The 21,019-nt window shown below is 41.3% G+C and overlaps 1 protein-coding gene across 11 annotated transcripts in view; it reads right to left on the bottom strand.

Annotated features, from left to right (window-relative positions):
- ptprda (protein tyrosine phosphatase receptor type Da) overlaps positions 1-21,019 on the bottom strand; it is a 622,540-nt gene that overhangs the window by 116,075 nt on the left and 485,446 nt on the right. For 7 of the 11 annotated variants that reach the window (XM_078570553.1, XM_078570552.1, XM_078570557.1 and 4 more), the window contains 3 exons: positions 20,765-20,865; positions 6,503-6,759; positions 409-499 (listed from right to left, as the gene is read on the bottom strand). In XM_078570553.1, the coding sequence (XP_078426679.1) occupies positions 409-499; positions 6,503-6,759; positions 20,765-20,865 (449 nt within the window). The remainder of the gene's footprint in view (positions 1-408; positions 500-6,502; positions 6,760-20,764; positions 20,866-21,019) is intronic. The other 4 variants (XM_078570554.1, XM_078570558.1, XM_078570556.1 and 1 more) reach the window with 1 other exon arrangement.

Here is a 21,019-nt window from a genome sequence, read left to right as displayed (position 1 = left end):
TACTCTGTCCAAGGACCCTTCTTGATTTTGAATAGCTGTATCAAATCTCCTCTCAGCCTTCTCTTCTCTAAAGAAAACAGTCCTAACTTCTCCAATCTTACTTCATAACTATAAGTTGTGTCATGTTCTCTTGATTTATTAGTATTGTTACATGCATTTCTCATTCTTAATGAAAGAAAGAAAAATCTGTCTGGTGAAACACAATACCCATTTTTGCACAACTGGACTGTGGTTTACAAGGTGCTGCCAGCCCAATTTCTGGAACTCATTTCAGTAAATAGCAAAATATACACAGAAATACAAGCAGAAGTTGCTGCACGCAAGCACACAATTAACTTGATTGCTACTATTTTTTTCTCCCCCCTTCCTGCTATGAGCCACTTAATTGCATACCAGCTGCGCACATACCTCCTCCAAATCCATTTCGTCAGGACTGTCCCAGGGCTTGATAAATTTTCCACGGGATTTCTTCAAAGGCACAACAATTATATAGTAGCCTCTGTTTAAAAAAAGAACAGGTAATTCATAATAATGTCAAAAATGTCTGTCGTCCAATGTGACAATTTTCTTAAACAAACCATTGTTCCAAAATGACAATATTCACGACATATGGATACTATCACTGTCCCAGGTTCAACCTGACAGTTTGGAACCTCAACATCCCAGTTGACCTGGATAGAGCTTTCCATTCTGGGGATGAAATTTTTTTTTGGACAGAACAGGCTGCCTATTTCACACCCACTCCCCAACCCCTCCCAACTCCGAGATTCCTTTTCCTGCTAAAATCAATGAGAAATAAAATCAGGCCAGTGTAAAATGGAGTATCAATTCGATACAACCCATTTTACAAGACCTCCAAGAATAATTTCAACAATGCCACCTAATCATCACCATCAATGACCATCTCTGTAATTGCCTGTTTCTGCCCTACTTCTGCCTTCTGGCTGCAGATACAATGTTTCACATCTTAGTCACGTCGAGGTCTGACCACTTTCCAGGCCACCTCCCACCCTTCGCTCTCCTTAAATTTGAGGTCATCCAAAGTGTGCTGCCTGTATTCTATCCTGCGCTATCACTCCTGTCTAACTGACCTACATGGGCTGCCAGTGCTTTAACACCTCAAAATTAAAATTCTCTCACATTTTAAAATTCAATCATTGCCTCAGCCCTCCCTACATCTCTAAGCTCCTCCAGTTTTACACCCACCAATCCCTTGAACTCTGGCCTCTTTTGCATTTCCCCATTTCCTTTGTCACACCAATGGCGGCTGTGCACTTTTTTTGCCAAGACCCCACACTCTGAAATTCCCTCCCAAAACCTCTCCTGTCTGAACACCCTCCTTCCATGCCACCTCTTTGACCAAGCTTCCTGTCACCTCTCCTAATAGCTCCTTTCTTTGCTTCATGTCCTTTTTTCTCCATTGTGTCTATGTGAAGCCACTTTGGGCATAAGGTTTGTGGGAAAGTGTCATTCTATTTACCTAGTCCTTTGTCTCTGTGTGCAATATGTATGTCTACACAAATTGCTTACTGTTTCAATAAAGTGTCTTTGCATTGGTATTTTATCGCAACAATGTAAGGATTGTTTTGGTTGAAAAGCAGGAATTATTTTCCCAGAACCTTTGCTGTTGGGAGAAGAAAGGTTAAGTGTACTTCCCTTGCAGCACTATTTGTCTTTTAATAAAAGACATTGCCAGTATGGGTGATGATGGAGATATTGGGTGGCATTGTTGAAATTATCCCTGGAGGTCTTGGAAAATGGGCTGTATCAAATTGATAATCCATTTTAACACGTTAACGGTGCCATATATAAAAAAAAAAATTAGGCTATACATTTTATGCCATGAGTTATGACATATTTCTTAACTGCCATTTGAAAACTGGCAGGTAACATCTCAAAATTTTGGTGGGCCCTCACACCAGCTTGACTGCTGATTACTCAAGATAGAGTAAAATTATAGAGCTGGTTCTTGAAGTTGCAATGCAACTGTCAACTGTTATTAAAAGACAAATAATGCTGCAAAGGAAGCACACTTAACCTTTCTTCTCCCAGCAGCAGAGGTTCTGGGAAAATAATTCTTACTTTTCAAACAAAACAGTCAGTGAAGTACAATCCTTATATTGGTGCGATAAAATACCATTGCAAAGGCACTTTATTGAAACAGTAAGCAATTTGTGTAGACATACATATATTACATGCAGAGACAAAGAGCTAGGTAAATAGAATGACTCTTTCCCACAAACTTAACATTTCTATTCTTATTTTTGTTTTTATAAGGAGTTCTTTTTCCTCCATAACGATGCTTGTTACCTTGTAAAATGGTGTTAGGCTGCAATGAACAACACCCTTGCTAGTTATTGGTTCGCAAACAAGTCATCATTCTTCAAATCCCTCCTTTAGCAACAGTCATGTCATGAAACATGAGAACTAGCTTTATTTCAATCCCAGCACCATCAATGGTCCAGACATTTCTGAAATATATTGACTTGTGGTGAAGACAAGATGCACCATAAGTTCTAATTCTCCATTAGGAAGCACTGCATGCTTTGCACTGCTGCACCAGTAGCCTTGACAGAACAGGAAAAACTGCAATCGCACTGTGAGCCTCCCATAGAAATTAGTTGTGTGTCATGAAATTGCTGGATTTACATCATTAATGCATTTTTAACTCACTGCATCTATTTAGGGTTGGTAATTCATGTCTCAAGCACCCCATTAATCATGTGCTTGATGGTCCTGACATGCCACTCAACCTTGGTAGTCCAGAAAGGGAACATTGAAACTACGAGGCCTCATTTCCACAGTTGCTCTCGTAGGTTTTTTTCCAAACTTTTAAAATCTATTGTGATAGTAATTTTGTGCCAGCCACACTTCTGTTAGCTGTATCATGCTGCTACCAGGATGGTAGTAGGTGATCCAGATGGATCTTGGTCTTTTTTTTGTCCTATGTTCCCATGAAACTGTTCCATTCCTCCTGATCATAATACTTCATTATTAAAGAATGTTTGTACTTTTTGCACACTGAGCCTGCTATTCATTCATAACTTCTCAAGGACCAAAAGACAATTAACTGAGTTAGAATGTTATCTACTTCTTTTTTCTTTTTAAATTCTTTTTCTTAATTTTTGTTTTTGGTTTCTTTTTTTCTCTGTTTCTTATTCAAATCCTTGTTGCCTCACTTCACTTCTGTTTCTATCTCTAATTTGACTCTTCCTTATTTTCTTCACTGTTGACCACTGTTTCTTCTCTACTCTTTTATTTCATTAGTTAAGGAGATAAACCATTGGGCATAGCATTCCTGAGGGCCTAGATGCAATGTTGATATCGTTGTGTCATTATTGTTTGAATGTTCCCACAATTTGTGGCTGGTGAGGTAAATGTCAAGTCAATTTTGCTCACTGCACAATGTGCCATTCCAGCTATTTCTGGGTGCACATATTTATGTTCAAGTATACAGAAGAATGCCGCCATGAAATTTGCAATTTAAAGATTTTAATCAATAGCCTCCTATTTTCCTCTTATAATTTTTTATCATTATAAACAGATGTTTCACCCAAGGAAGAGGAAAAGGTTATTGGGTTTTGCCCATATTGGGTACTGTTGAAGTCAGTAACTTCTCCTCCAAATTAGAATGTCTCAGCAATACCAACTGCGCAACTCAAGATTTTATTCCTAAAGTTTCAGCAATGTTAATTGTACCTTCCTGTCAGAGGGATGTCATTGTCACTGAGGAGGTAAGCTGGGGGAAGGATGGGGTAGTGGGGTAGCGCGGTGGGGGTGGTTGTGGGGAACTGTCTTTGCATCAGCCTTGTTTCCACCAAGCACCAACCAAAACAAAAGTTAGGTGGTGCTGTGGAGAGCGGGGGCAGGTCCTGTAATTACAACATTGCTCCTCAATTCAGAAGCCTTACTATTTTACAATAGAACTTGGATCAACCAAGTCTGTTGGGAAAGACTGATATATACTATCCTCAAGTCTCATTATATTACTAGTGAATTTCTGACAGTATTGCTGATAAGAATTTGGAGAAAGTGAACCCTCCCCATAAAATAATTATCCAGTAAATAAAAGCAATGGGTATTTACAACAATGGTTTGCTCCCATTCTAGAAAATTCTAAATTAATTGACAGTGGCAGATATTTAACAGAGTAGGGTTGATGCAAAATTCTTTCAGTAATTTAAAAAAAAAGTGTAAGGTGGTGATGTGACTCACTGTTTAATCAAGCAAGTTTGTGCCAGTTTATTAAAAAGAGCTTATCGAATAGAATGCAGTTGCCCCAAAATGCATTCCTTAGTGAAGGATAGAAACAGCAACTTTGACTGATAGTCATGAACAAAAAGTACAGGAAATTGAAAATGCAATGCATAAAATTAGGAGATTGAGCAGTTATTCCAAAATTTATTAAATAACTATGGAAAATAATAGAAATAACTCAAATACAAATATTTTAAATAATACCAGGAACTTGAAATAAGCTAAGTGAGCATTTAATAGAGAATCAATCTTGATTGTATTATAAATTATGAACATTAATCACAGGAGAAATAAATTAGCTCAAAAAAAGAGAGAAAAAAGGACAGGAGAGAGTCCACAAAGTGGGGCAGTGTAGATAGGACAGCAGTCCGACCAGAACTTGATGTTTAGTGGAATTTTGGGCCGGGGAGGGTAGGAGCTACACCAGTGAATGCCAGGCAGCATTATAAACTGAGGGTGGGCATGGGAAAAAGGCGAGGGCCCAACTACCAACAGCAATGGGCAAGAGAACACACGCAGTGGGCCCAAGCCCCGAATTTTGGTGGCAACAGGCCCCATGAAGGATAGGGAGCAAACAATAGCGTTGTCAAGAAAGTGACGACAGGGACCCAGAGGATGGTAGCTGGTTAATGTACAAAATTGTTGAGGGATTTTTGAATTTGTAAGCAAACTAAAAATTGATGGTCAGCTATTGCCGTTTTTAAAAAGTGGCAAGTACCTAGCATAATAATGTAGGAGGCCGACAACTACAGTGTGTTGACAGGCTGGGAGGGTTTTGATATTGTGAAAATGTTCCAATAAGAATTTCCAAATATATACAATTTATAACTGTTGAGATAAAACAAATTAAAATCAGATGAATTATAAAACAGAAAGTGGTCATTTGGCCCATTGTGCCTGTGTTGACTTCTTGCTTTTTTGCTACAACTCTCTAAGTTCCTGACCCGCAAGGAACTGGTCAGCTTGGACCACCTTTCGGGTAGGGCATTCCAGATCCCGACAACATTTAGTGAAACAAATTATCCTCATGTCACCTCTGGATCTCTTGCCAATGATTTTAAATCTTTGGCCTCTGGTTATTGATCCACCCACCAGAGGGAATAGTTTTGTTCTAGTTACTGTTTCAAAGCCTCTCATTATCCTGAAAACATCTATTAGGTCGCCTTTTAATTTTCTGGCCTGGGTTTTCAGGGATTCTATGATTTTCCAGGATTCCCAAACCAACTACCAGGCTGTGAGGTTTTCAGGCATGTCTTTAAAGAATGTGGGCTGCTTCCTGTCAGAATCCCAACCTGGTCAGCTCCATTGCGGATACAGGCATGCCCTACTACGCCACAATTTTCATGGAGTTGGATAAGGTTTTTAAAGAGTTGTGGTTCACAGGCCCTTAGATGAGTCGTGAACCCTAATATGCATGAGCGGGACCTTTCAAAAAATATGTTCAAAAGGTCCTCCTCAGGCCCCCTATGCCAAGTTACATCCCCACCCACCCCCTATGTCCCCTATGCCAAGCTCTGCCTTGCCACCCAACCTATGTCCCCTCAAGCTTTCTATGCCAAGCTCTGGCACTTTAATGCCCATTGACCCACTGTACACTCTCTAGAACCAATGAACACCACAGTGTAAAGTGGTATGTATACAAAAAAGCTTTGAAAAAAATGTCATCTTTTGATCACTTTCGCCTATGCTTGAAAAGAGGTCTGGGAAAGTTAATAAAAGTGCCAATCATCCAGGCCCTTTGAAGTTTCAAAAACTACAAACCACAAACACTTGAAAGTACTTACTTATGTCAACAAACATTGTGAAATTGACCGCAGTGATCAGAGAGCCTGAGCTGTCAATCAAACAATGCTTCCTCTGGGGAGCAGGTGCTCTGTTGTTCTAATAGATGTCTGGGCTCTCAGCCAAGCCTCAGTATAAATCCAACTTGGGTAGTTTTAGCCTCAGCCAACCAACCCCTTTGCACTTATTAGCTAGATGTGAGATGGCAACTAAAAATCTGGCAGTTGCTCAATTTCAGTAATGTGGAAAATGTTAGTTATAGCAGTAAAATGGCTTCAAATTATTATTGGTGGAAAAATCCAACCAAGTACACAGCATGCTATTTTTCCAAGGAGAATTGAAAAACCTGTTCACTTGGAAACCGTTAAACACAACTTAAGGAAAATATGGTGAAAAGGTATAATCTCAGTGAACAGACTTGAGCAGAACTCAGATGACTGTTTAAATAGTGACTGTTGCTTACTTCACTGGGGCTGGTGGCGTTGGCACTGCTGACAGCTCAACAGTTAACATTCCATCAGAATTGGTTTTCTCAATCAGGACTGGCTTGGTGCGGAGCAGGTCTGGTGCAGTGTGTGCTGAAACCACTTGCTGTAGTCCCCCAGCACTGTTTCCTCGATTGGTCAAAACAAATGAATAGGACGTGTCAGGGTCTAAATTGGTGATTAGCTTCTGTGTAGCTCTCCCGTCCACTTCAATATGGTCATTATTGTAGATGATCTAATCAGTTGAAAAAAAACTCCATTAGTTCTTTGATAACCCATTGGTTACCATTAATTCAAAATACCAAATCCTAATTCACAGACTAAGAGTTCTGATGAAAGGTCATCCAACTGCAACATTAACTCTGTTTCTCTCCCCACAGATGCTATCTGAGCCACTGATTATTTCTGATATTTTTGGTTCTTATTTCAGAATTCCAGCATCCACAGTATCTTTTGTAACAGCTATGTTAATTTATTAAAATATAGACTAATGCTAATTTTGGACCAGGGTTAATATTTATTTCAAAGTATCAGAACATGTTATTTCAGAAAATTTAAGCCCTTTGCAACAAGTATTCCATTTACCCAATGCTTTCTCTTTAGTTATTTATCGAAACGTGTTCCTGTGATAAAATTTGAACATGAACTCTGACATGTCCGGGAGAACATGTTATAAAACTGCTCCAGGAAAACAGAGGAGAAAGACTGGAAGAATAAAAACGTCTATATTAGTTTTCTCACAAGAGAAAATGCCTGATCGCATTTTCAATCCTGTAACTGGAAGGTTGGCGGCTGTACCCAAATTGATGGAGTAAATAGTTATCAGAAATGGATTGGGCATGAACAAAAGCAGAGGCTCGAATCTTCATTAAACACCAGGCAAGACCAGTTGAAATAGCTCAGAGTAATTAAATAAATGAGCCTATAAGTAGGGGGTGTGAGTGCTGCAAATATTTTTCACAGTTCATCGGAGATGGGTGATATCAGAGAACTGGAAAAGAGCTAATGCTTTCCAGCATTTAAAGCTGGATTCAGGGAATTACTGGTTGGTCACCATTCATATCTATACAGGAGAATTTGCATTGGGGCCTCACCTACAGAAAGGAGTCCAAAATCAATAAGTGGGAGACAGTAACAAGCTGATACGGGTTTAAGAAAGGCAGTTCAACTCCTACAACATTTGTATAAAAAGTAAAAGGGTGGTAAAAGGAGGAGTAGGGATGATGAATGAGCAGAAAGTTAATTTACACATGAGGCAGAAGGCACAGCTGAGATATTAAATGAATGCTTTACATCTGTTTTTACCAAGGAACAAGATGCTACCCAGGTCATGGTAAAAGAGGAGGTGATTCAGACACTAGAAGATTTAAAATTGAAACAGTGGAGGCATTGAATAGGTTAGCTGTACTTAAAGTTGATAAGGCACCAGGACTGGATGAGATGCACCCAAGGATATTGCGAGAAGTGAGAGTGGAAATTGTGGAGGCACTGGCCATAATTTTACAGTCTTCCTTAGGCTCATGGTGGTGCAGAGGACTAGAAATTTGCAAACATTATGCCCTTGTTCAAAAAAGGGTGTAAGGATAAGCCCAGCAACTATAGGTCAGTCAGTTTAACATTGGTGGTGGGGAAACTTCTAGAAACAATAATTTGGGACAAAGGTAATAGTCACACGGACAAATGCAGGTTAATTAAAGAAAGCCAGCATGGATTTCTTAAGTTGAAATCATGTTTAACTAACTTTCTGGAGTTTTTTTGAAGAAGTAACAGAGAGGGTTGATGAGGACAATGCCATTGATGTGTTGTATGTGGACTTCCAAAAGGCATCTGGATACAGTGCCACACAACAAGACTTGAACAAAGTTATAGCTTATGCAATAAAAGGGTCAGTAGCAGCATGAGGTCGGAATTGGATGAGTGGCAGGAAACAGAGTAGTGGTTAGTGGATGTTTTTTGAGCTGGCGGAAGGTTTTTAGTGGAGCTCCCCAGGGATCAGTGTTGGGACTCTTGCCCTTCCTGATATATATTAATGACCTAGACCTCAGTGTACAGGCCACAATTTCAAAGTTTGCGAATTGTGAAATGTGAGGAAGATAGTGTAGGACTTCAAAAGGACACAGACAAGTTGTGGAATGGGCCAACAGGTGGAATACGAAGTTCAATGCAGAGAAATGTGAAGTGATTCATTTTGGTAGAAAGAACATGGAGAGCTAGTATAAAAACAAGGGGTACAAATCTAAAGAGGGTGCAGGAGCAGAGGGACCTGGGTATATTTGAGCATAAGTCATTAAATGTGGCAGGACTGGTTGGGAACACAGTTAATAAAGCAGACAGTTTCCTGGGCTTTATTGATAGGGGCATAGAGTACAAGAGCAAAGAGGTTATGTTGAATTTGTATAAGTTACTAGTTCAGCCTCAGTTGGAGTATTGCATCCAGTTCTGAGCACAGCACTTTAGAAGCATGTGAAGGCATTGGAGAGAGTGCAGAAAGATTCCTGAGAATGGTTCCTGGGATGAGGAACTTCAGTTATAAAGACAGATTGAAGAATTTAGAACTGTTTTCCTTAAGAGAAAAGAAGGCTGAAAAGAGATTTGATAGAGGCATTCAAAATCATGAGGGGTCTGGTTAGAGTGGATAGGGAAAAGCTGTTCCCACTCGTGAAAGGATCGAGAATGAGAGGGCACAGAGTTAAAGTAATTTTCATGCAGCAAATGGTTAGGGTCTGGAATTCTCTGCCTGAGAATATGGTGGAGCAGGTTCAATTGAAGCATTCAAAAGATAATTCTGATATTGGAACAGAAAACATATTGTTTGGAGAGCCGGTGCAGATACAATGGGCCAAATGGCCTCCTTCTGTGCTGTAACAATTCTGTGATTCTGTATTAGTTCTGCAAAAATGCAACAAGAGAAAATGAAATGAGAGATTATGATAAATACTGTACATGCTGACTGTCAGCAAGCAGCTGATAAGGTTATATGACAAGAATATTCTGGATAGTTCAAGGGTTCATGGGGTCAGGAAGGAAATTTGAAATTGCATAATGAGGTTGCTAGTAACACTAAATGGGATAGCTAGCCACAGTAACAGCTCTAACTAAACAGCTAGGACCTATGTGGTCTATCTATCCTTGGGTCTCTGGGGCTCATATTTTAATAATGGACAACATGGAAGGTAAAAGATCTAAATCTGGATGGGTAAGCATATCATATGGCTAAACAGAATTATCCAGAAGAAATACAGTGCAAAAGGATCCACAGGAAATTATGACAGCAAAGATAAATAGCATTAACATATGTGACTAAATGGTGGCTCAGCACCACCTTGCCTAAGGGCATGAGGATTAGCAATAAATACTGGCCTTGCCAGTGATGCCAATCTCCCATGAATGAATAAGAAAAAAAATTATATAATGAAGGGCATAAACAAAGGTACAGTAGAAAAGAAACTGGAGTGCGATAGCAATCCAACATTGAAGGTGTAATTATTTTCTGCGTCAGTATTTGTCAAGGCAAATAGGCTAGCATGATGTGTAAGTGGATGTATGCATTCAGAGGTACCATAACTTTATTAGAGTGCTGCTGCCTGCAGGCACGTGGACCTTGACCCTATGGATGCCACCCACAGGCAAAATCAAGCCAATCTCCACCCAGCCAATTACAGCACAGGCCCACTTCTTCATGGATCTCGCACTGCTGATGGAGGTACAACCTCCTCTGCTGGCCTGCGAAACATGTTGAGCTGGCTCAGTATAGTAAAACGCCTGCGATGACACAAAATAGTGTCATGACAAAAGCTCATGGACACACAACTTCAATATCCACAATGTGAATGTGCAATATAACTCAGCTTGTGGATATGCATCGGTTCCAGTGATGTACAGCAAAGAGACAGCAGGGTGGCTATCTTATTATATAGTGGTACTCTGAAGGTTTCATGCATGTAAAGAGAAACTCCCCCAACATAGGTATATTGGAGACTATTGGTAGACATAAATAAAAGGAGAGAATGATGCAAGAAAATTGCTTTGATGCTGCTGTCTCAGAACCTGGACTACAAGGAGCTTTAACATAAAAATTCCTTGAATCCGAGGAAGTGACACTAACAGTGCATGAAAATGTCAGTACAGCAAGATTGTATTGTAACTGATTGTGATCACCGCACACTTAAAATGACAGTGGCAGTGAAAAGAATTCAAAAGAAATCGCGGATAATTCTAGGCCTTACTTCATAAAATTGCAGAGAGTAAAAGAGCTCAAACCGTTCTCATTAGAAAAAGGAAATGGAGGGAACATTTGAAATCGTGATAGCAATCAAGTGGTTACTGCTTTGTTTGAAGGAGGAAGGGAGAAGAATTTAAAGACATTACCATAAACTGTTAATGTACAAGGCCAAATGCAACTTGAGTCATATCTTGAAACTCAGTTAAGTGTACTGAACAGACTGTTACTTTGCAGTGAATGTTGAGTACTGAATCATTCAAGAAGGATATTTATAAGTAACCAGGGAATGCAGGTTTGGTGCAAAGCCAAAAGTAATGAAAATGGTGTTCACAGTGAATGAAAATGATAGGCTGAGTTACACTGGATGAATATCCTTATACTTTTGCATTTAGCAGGGAAAAGGAAAATGTCCAAGTGACATCAAATCTCCCCCGGATTAAAAACGATTGTACAAGAGAGCAAAGTTATTGCTTCAACACCAGCATGGCTGGAGTACAACACAGCCAAGCATACGAGTTCTGGCTACAGAGGGGACACTTAAGGGATTGAATTCCTGTGGTTGATAAGAATGTTGGCAGGAATACAAAACACGATTGCCCAATGTGCACTCACAATGACTTTTTTGGTAAAAAGTATCAAGAACAGGAATTCCAACTCCTCACTATCCTCAGCATTTTTTTTTAATGAAACTGCAAGTTTATCTAAACGATAAAGCAACTTTTAACATATAATGCTATATATCATAGTTTTGTTTGTACTAGAATATGAATGACTGTTACAAATCCAAACACAGCAGCTAACCCTTCCCTCCTCCACTGATCTGTAAGCAGGAAGGTAATATCTGATTTGAAGGAGCTGCATTCTTTATTCTCTAAAACCGTTATTGAAATTTCAGAAGTAGAACTGGACCAATCTTTTGTTGAACTTTATTACTTTGTGGAGCTAAAAAAGTCTCTTGTCAGGAGGCCAACTGAGAGGCTTAAGTGGCCACTTAAGGGCCTCATCCCGCTGCTGCTGGGCAGGGGCTGCATCATATGGGCAAACTGCCAGGTAAGCTCTGGTGGCTGTGCCCACAGCCAGGTGGTGGGGCGCCCCCTTTCTATTTGGGCAGCCTGTTCCCAACGGAGGGTCACCCATGCGTGAAGACCCCCACCTACCTTTAACCCCCATTCCCTCACCTCACCGAGGCCTCTGACTGCCCTGGCAATCCCGGCTCACCCACCTTTTCTCCAGAGCTCCAGCAACGCTCTTTAGCTTGGGTCTACTGCAGTACCGACAGTGGCCACTGCTTCTGCTGGCACTACTGGTGCTGGACAGCTGCTAGCCTCTGATTGGCCAGCAACTCTCAGAGGCGGGAAATTCCCAGAGGACATCAAGCTTCGATGAAGTTGGAACCAGCCTTCCAGCCAGTGAACGGGCCCACCACAGCAGCCATTACATTCGACCCAACATGTCACTCAACATCACCGAAGAGAACAGGCAAATTGATGTTTAAGGAATGGACAAGTTCTTCTGAAAGATCCACATCTGAAACATGACCTTGTCTGAGCTCTCCTCAGATGCTGATGCTCTGCCTTGTGTTTCCAGCATTTCCTGTTTCTGTTTCAGGCATTCATATATTGGGTTTGTCACTAATGTGGCAGTTTGATTTGAACCCAAAAGTCTCACATTTGTTTGGCTGAAGATGTAATGCTTGATGCTCAAATACTAAACTAGACACTTCACACAAAAACTCTCAGCACTCAGTCACTGAACAAGCCAAGCACTAAAAATGTATCCTGCATAGAAAAACACAGAGTATACAAAACAGGTTATTCACCCCAAGTAGTCTGTGTTGGTATTTACACTTCAGACTCCTCTCATTCTATTTACCTCATCTCAGCCTTTCAACATATCTTTGTTTTTCTCTTTTGTACTTATCCTGTTTTCTTTTCAAAGTATCTAAGCTATATGCCTCAATCACTTTCTGATATTAAGTTCCACATTCCAACCACTCCCTCAGTGAAGGTATCTCTTATTTTATTAATAACTGTTTTGTATTTATGGCCCCTAGTTTTAGATTTTTCCAGAAGCGAAAATACTCCTCCCAACATTTACCCAGTCCAATTCTTCATAACTTTAATGACCTCCATTAGGTCACCTCTAAGTCTTCTCTTCCCTAAAGGAAAGTGGCTAAATCTGTTCAATCTTTCATGATAGCTGTAATATTTCAGTTCTGCTACCATCCTTGTAAATTCTTTTTCACTTTCTCCAGTGTTTTTATACATTTTTTATAGTATGGAGACCAGAGCTATTCACAGTACTCTAAGGCCTGAAAGTTCACTACTTCTGAACCCAAACTTCTAGAAACAATTCCTAGTGCTTTGCTTGCATTTTTAATTGCTTTGCTAACATGTGATGCTGCTTTCAATAATTCGTTCACCTGTATCCCTAGATCCTTTTGGCCTCCTTCCGCATTCAATGATGTCATGTTTCTTCCCAATGCTTATCATCTCGTATTTATCTATCTTAAAGCTCAGTTGTCACTCAGCTTTCCAGTCTGCAACTTTTTTCTAATGTCTTTTCATATTATGTTGCAATCTTTCTCACTGTTAGCTGTACGCCTAGATTGGTATCATCTGTAAATTTTAATATTGAGTTAATTGTTCCCTAGACCAAATCCATGTTAATTATGAATAACAGTGCTTCCAGCATGGATCTTAGTGCAACATTGCTTTCCACTTTCCTTCAATCGGAATAATTGCGCTGTACCCACAGGGTGGGAATTTCGCTATCAAAGTAGATAGCTTGAGTCGGGAAATTTCCTGACTCAGGAGACCTGGCTCAGTTTAAAGGGCCCTATTAGACCAAATTTTCACTCTGGGTAGGTGGGGGTAGGATAGAGTCGGGCCCGCTCATCCCAAAATCATATCATAGGCAGCCACAGGGCAGGCGAGTGCCAAGGCCAACCTCAGTTCTCTGGGACTTCGTCCAAGTTGTTTCAGAAGCTGTTAGGCCTCCTAGCCCTCAACCCTCACACCTCCTTACACCCCACCCATGCCTCCTCTGTGCCAACTCATGCGTCCCACCGACCCCAATATCCCAATTCCACCTCCATAGCCACTCACCCACTATTCACCATGGGCAGATATCAGAAGCCACGTGGAGATGAAAGAATACACTTCTAACAACCTAATACAGCTCTCAATCATACATACTTGAAAATGAAAAAAAATCCTTTCAAAGCTTTTAAATCTCAAGTGGTTACTCTCTTATAAAAACAAACAAACTTCTATTCAGACCCCACAAAGACAGCTACTTCTTTAATAGCCTCTTAAACTGTCAATCAAAATGTGAACTCAGATCCCCGATGAGATAATTGTAGCTTTTGAAACTCAGCTAGGCATTTGTAATGATGTAATAGCCCTTGAGAAAAGTCAACAAAGATATCTATTGAAACTGCATGAACAGATGGTAATTTTTTTAATCACCTACAACAGATGGCCTGTCAATCAAAGCAGTCCAGCAGAGGGTTTCTTTTAACTCATCTGATAGCTTAAGCCTGTTTCTCCATGTTTAAAGAGCAGGGAGTTTAAGAAAACATCATATCATGACCCTTTAACAGACCTATCCACCCTTCAAGAGTGTTTACATCTATTCCATCAAGAACATAAGAAATAGTAGGCCATTTGGCCCCTCAAGCCTGTCCCACCATTCAATAAGATCATGGCTGATCCACCCCAGGCCTCAACTCCTCTTTCATGCCAGCTCCTCATAGCCCTCAACTCCCCAATATTTCAAAGATCTACCTACCTCCTCTTTAAATACTTTCAGTGATTTAGCCTCCACAACTCTCTGGAGTAGAGAATTGCATGCATTCACTATCCTGAGAAGAAATTCCTTCGCATCTCAGTGTTAAATGAGTGTCCCCTTATTCTGTAACTATGTCCCCGAGTTTGAGATTCCCCACTAGTGGAAACATCTTCTCAACATCTACCATCTGTCAAGAGCCCTCAGAATCTTGTACATTTCAATAAGATCACCCCTCGTTCTTCTAGGCTCTAATGAATAAATGCCTATCCTGTTTAGCCATTCTTGATAAGCCAACCCCTTCACCCCAGGAATCAGCCTAGTGAATCTCTTGTGAACTGCCTCCAATGCCAGTATATCCTTTCTTAAATACAGGGACCAAAACTGTACACAGTACTCCAGGTGCGGCCTCACCAACACCCTGTACAGTTGTAACAAGACCTCCCTATTTTTAAACTCCAACCCCCTTAGCAATACAGCCAAAATTTCATTTGCCTTCTTAATTACTTGCTGCACCTGCATGCTAACGTTTTGTATTTCATGCACAAGAACACCCAGATCCCTCTATGCTGCACTTTTTTGGAGTCTCTCTCCATTTAAATAATAGTCTGCCTTTTGATTCTACCTACCAAAGTGCATGACCTCACACTTTCCTATATTAAACCCCATCTGCCAAGTTTTTGCCCACTCACTCAACCTATCTATATCCCCTTGCAGATTCCTTATGTTCTCATCACAACATGGCCTCCCATCTATTTTTGTATTGTCAGCAATTTTGCATATATTACATGGTCCCCTCCTCCAAATCATTAACATAGGGAGTAAATAATTGGGGCTCTAGGACTGATCCTTGTGGCACTCCATTAGCTAGGTCTTTCCAACCTGAAAAATACCCATTAATCCCTCCTCTCTGTCTTCTGTATGTTAACCAATCCTCAATCCATGCTAATACATTACCTCCAATATCATGAGCTGCTATCTTGTGCAATAATCTTTTATGTGGCACCTTATCGAATGCCTTCTGGAAATCCAAATACACTACATCTACCGGTTTCCCCTTTATCAACTCTGCTTGTTATAACCTCAAAGAACTCTAGCAAATTTGTCAAACATCATTTCCTCTCACAAAACTATGTTGACTCTGTTTGATTGCATTAAGCTTTTCTGAATGTCCTGCTATTCCTGCCTTAATAATGGACTCTAGCATTTTCCCAACAACAGATGTAGGCTGACTGGCCTCTAGTTTGCTGCTTCTTGTCTCCCTCCCTTCTTGAACAGGGCGTCACCTTAGCAGTTTTCCAGTCCGCTGGGACCATCCCGAAATCCAGTGAGTTCTGGAATATTTCCACCAATGCCTCTGCTATCTCTGCAGCCACTTACTTCAAGGCCCTTGGAACAGCCAAAACGGGCTCTGTTTGAACTCTGCACTCAAATGGCCTTGCTGAGTTCAGGTTTCCCTCCTGCATGATTCCCACCTCACCCCTTCCCCTGATGATAAGAATGGGATTTGTTGGAAAAAGGGGTGAGACTTCCACATGTTGCTCCTACCTGCCATTTTTAGGGGTCTGTGGAGTAACCGCAAATTCACAAAAATTAGACCCCTATTCACAACTTTCTACACTTTTAGTGAATTTTCTCCCCATACAGCTATTTGCCCCCTGACTCTACCTGCCCTAAGCATTGTCATGAGCTCATTATGTGGTAGCTTATCATGGGTCTTTTGTACATCCAAGTATAAGACGCCATCTGCCCATCAATTCTTACCACTAACTCTTTAAAGAATGCTGTCAGGTTAGTTAAGCATAACTTAGCCTTTCAGAAACCATGCTAATTATTTGTGAACATATTTTCTGTCTCACGGTGCTCTTCTATGACTCCTTTTGGTACAGATCTGAATTAAGCTGACTGGTCTATAGTTCCTAGGTTTTGTTCTATTTCCCATTTTGTATATTGGGACATTAGCTGTCCCCAGTTTTCTGTCTCTATCGCCTCTTCTATGGAACATTTACACGTATAAACTGGCACTTCTGCTATCTCCTCCCTAATTTCCTCAGATATGTTTGGATGCATGTCATCCAGATCTGAGACTCTATCCTCTTTCAGGTTTGCTAATTTGTCAATTGTTTTCTCCCCTTCTGTCCCAATTGCATATTCAAGATCATCTTCCAGTATCTATGGCAGAAGTATTGAACAGATACTTCATCTTAGTTTTTAACTGAAGAAGCTGTGTCAGCTTCTTCAGTTAAAAGCTAAGATGAAGTATCTATTCAATACTTCTGCCATTTCTCTGTCATGACCTGTGAATTCACCTTGCTCAGCCTTTAGTGGCCCTAGACTTACTTTAATTTTCCGTTCGTTATTTATCAGCAGAATTTTTAGCTGGGCGCGCGCCCAACCAGCTCGAGTTTACAATCATGTGTGAAGACGTCGGGCAAGCATCCCGACGTTATCCTACACGTGCGCGAAAGTCAGAAGTGTGCATGCAGACAATTAAGAGGGTAATTGAGCCCATTAAAGTTCCAACTGTTCCTGATTTTTTTGTGGTCCAGCCAACCTTACAGTTGGCGGATGGGTGATTCTGCCAGGCGGACTTTGCATTTTTGATGAAACCTCATCCAAGTGCGGGATGAGGTCTGCATTATTAAACTTAAAAAGATAAAAATGTTTGGACAGAATTGTCATCATCTATATGTTCAGGCGGCTGATTCTGATGCGTGGACCTTTTTTTCTGGATTTTAAAATCTTTATTGATTGCTTATAAATTCTTCAGCTCCAAGGTAGCTCCCTGCCTTCAGGGAGCTTTCATTCCAGTCTCCTCCGTGCCCACGCTTACGTACGTGCCCGCCCTCTTCCCGCCCCCATCCCAGCAGCGCTGAGCATTTTAGCGCATGTTTCACGCTGGCTGGCCATTAATTGGCCAGCCAGTATGAAATCGTGGTCGGGGGCCAATTGTGGTCAGTGGTCCCATTCCCCGGATGCTCCCGGGTCCACCAAACTAAAAATCTTGCTCTATGTGTCTATAGATTTGGTAATTTCTCTTTGCCTTCCTGATGAGTTTTTTAAACTTCCCTTTTTAAATTCTTTGTATACCCTTTTCTCCATGATGCCCTCTTATTAGTTTTTTTGTTTTTGACATTTAGTAGAATACATTTCTCTTGAACTCTATTAATTAGCCTTGAAATGATTCCCTACTCTTTTTCTGGCTCTGTTTTTCTAGCTTTTCTCCCAGTTTACCCTTTTTTCCCTGTGATTTGCTCATTTTCAACTTTTTACATTAGCCTTTGTCCTACTTTTGTGACTCTAAATCATAATCATGAACTCGTTATTATGTTGTGATCACCATTGCTAAGGCTGCCTTCCACTCTTGCTTCTCCTTTTTGTTCTGGTTCATTACACATTACAAGATCCAGTAGTGATTCTCTTCTTGTTGAGTTCCTCATGTACTGAGTTAGAAGGCAATTCTGTATACAGTTTGAAAAACTCAATTCCATTTTCACCTTTCGCTAATTTTTCCTGCCAATTTATTTGGGGGCTGTTGAAATCTCCTGTGATTACTCTTCTATGCCTGCCATTCACTTCTTTTCTCATATTCCCTTCTACTATCTGGTCATCTCTCATATGCCCCTATTAGGATAATGGATTCCTTCTTTTAGCTCAATCACCATGTATTCTGTATCCACCTTCCTGCCAGTTACATCATTTTTTTGCTACTGCCATTATGTTATCTTTAACGAGTACAGCTACTCCACCTCTGCTTCTTCCTTCTCTTTCCTTCTTAAATATTTTCTATCCCCCAATATTTAGTTGCCAATCCTGTCTCCCACTGTACCCAAGGGTAGAATTTGGCAGAGGCAACGGAGATTCTTTGCCAGGGACAAAACTGGAAGGTGACCCCCCACTGTGGCAGGCACAAGACCTGAGGCCATATGTTAATTGCACCAGCCAATAAAGTGGCTGCCTTCAGGGTTGCTGTCCTATCATGGATGACGGCCCACCCCCAAAGACTGCCTCCCAATCAGACAGCTGGCCTTAGTAGCGCTACTGATGGCAGAAGCTATTGCAGGAGGGGGACTGGTCACTGAGGGCAGATGGCACTGCTGCTGCGGGACTCCTTTGTTGGCTATGGAGTGGCCAAAAATGAGCTCCCCACCATTGTAGCCCGCTGGGAGGCCTGGCAATCTCCCCCCTTGGTGGCAAACACTTCCCACATGGGCAAAATGTCCGTTCAGGTGAGAAGTGGCCCTTAATTGGCTGCTTAATGAGCTCAATTGGGCTCCCAGTGGGTGGCACATCGACCAGCTTTCCCCCCACAGCCAAAACGGCATGGCAGTGGGAAAACATTGGGCAACCCCATCAATATCCACCTCCCAACCTGCCGCCAACGAGCCTGGAAAATTCCAGCCCATATTTCAATCCTCCTACAATATTTGGATTCTCTAAATAAATCATTGTCTCTAGTTCAACCATTTTGCTTTGAACACTTCTATGCTTTGCTGCACAAACAGTTTTTTAAATTATTATTTTATTCTCTTTGATTTTAATATATTTTACCTTTATGCTCTATGCCTTGATCTCTGGTCATTTGTGTTGTCTTTACTTCCTTTAGTTTGTCCTCTACTCTATGGGTGGAATTTAATTGTGCAATGAAATATGGTGGCCAAGCCCACCTAATCATGGGAGAGATGTTGTTTCAGACTCCAAGTGGCGGAAAAGCTTCCTGTGATTAAGTCAGAGGCGGGAAGGGGCCGATACAAGAAACTTGCCCACTCATGGTGGGATGTCATTTAATGAGCCAATTGACACAATTTATCCCTGATTAAATGGAATTTAGTGGTGGTTCAGGGATTAAATGGGAATCGCACAGCTTTCCCATGCTTCCTGAAAGCCATTGAGCAAACCCTGTTGGGTTTCAGCAGCCTCATGGAGGGGGGGATGGGGGTGGGGAAGGACTCCTCATTGTCGGACACTTTGTACCCGATCAAAGGATCCAGCATTGGAAACAGTGGGGGTCGCTGAACACCACCCATTCACCCTTGTCTCTGACTCCTCCTGCCTCCAACGTGACCCCTGTCTCTCCCTCACTCACCTGAGTCCATTGAATGAGGATCTCTGGTGAAGTCCCTGCAGCACCTCTGGCAATAGCCACCGACATGGCTGGCGCTACTGGCAAAGGAGAGCTGCTGACTATCAACTGGCCAGCAGCTGTCAGCAGGTGGGGATTTCAGCCAGCGGGGTCCAAAATCCTGGGGAAGGCCCAAAGCTGTCAAGTTAAGTGCCTGACATGCACTTACTTTGGTTGGGTCCCTACACAGGAGTGATGCGTGTTTCCCACTGGTTCTCCAGCCGGTGGGCAGGGCCCATGTCGGGAACATTAAATCCAACTCTATTTTCCTCATTCTTTTTCCATTAGGTTTCCGTAATTTCTACCAGTTCCATCCACCCCTCCAACACCACCCCCTCACTCTCAATGTTCTCCCTAAGCTGTGCAGCCATGCAGCAACCCAGAAGTTCCCATGCAGGCCTTGTAAAAAGTCAGTCACTTTAGATTATCACATGTGCGCATGAGCGCAGAAAAATTGAAAGGGGGGCACTTTATGCTCTCTACAAAAACAAGGAGTGTAGTTCAACCAGCACACCATCATCCCTCCACCTCCTCCCAACCCAATGTTATTACTTTAGTCTTCCTTGCAGCTCTACATATCCTTTCATCAAGACCGTGGTCCCAGCCCGGTTCAGATAGAGCCCATCCCAATAATACAGCACCTTCCTGTCCTATGAAATAGAACCCCTTCTACCCACACCACTCCTGGTGGACTTTCTTCATCTGTTTGTTCCCATGCCAATTTGTACCTGGCTTAGGTAACAATCTTCAGTGGAAACGCAAAAAAAAATTGCATTATATTTACTGAACTGTCATGTAAACAACTTAAAACCCCTCTCAGAAGCTCACATTTACGTCAATATGCAAACAGAAGACTAAAGGATAGGAATTACTGTCAGTCATGAAATTCAATTTGAAGTAAGTGCATCAACGCCTATGTTAAAAGAGCAGTCAGTGGAATTTGGTGCGCTTAAGCATTTCTACAATAACATCCAGGATAGTCATTCCTATCTTAAAGAGATATGAGTGAAAAATAATCTTTAGTGAGCAAAAACTCTGCTGCACCTCCACATAATCAAACATAAGCTTGTCACAGGAAACATTTACAGTGGAGGCAAAATAACTCACTTTGAAAGGAATGGCAGTGTTGTAATTCTCAGGAATCTCCCATGTTAACAAAACCGATGTCTTCATAACAGCTTTAACATGAAAATTTTTTGCAAACACTGCTGAAAAAGTAAGGAGAGCAACAATTTAGATGGGACTGTTCCAACTTTCTGCTTGGACCCGTATCAGTAGTCTTAGCAGTTTAAAATATGCATTAATCGCCTCTCCTACCTGCATTTTGCACAACCTGTTATCAACCTAAATTTCTGTAAATCT

Source organism: Cetorhinus maximus, chromosome 2 (genome assembly GCF_964194155.1).
Source record: "Cetorhinus maximus chromosome 2, sCetMax3.hap1.1, whole genome shotgun sequence".
Taxonomy (NCBI): domain Eukaryota; kingdom Metazoa; phylum Chordata; class Chondrichthyes; order Lamniformes; family Cetorhinidae; genus Cetorhinus; species Cetorhinus maximus.
This window is presented reverse-complemented; position numbering and strand designations above follow the sequence as displayed.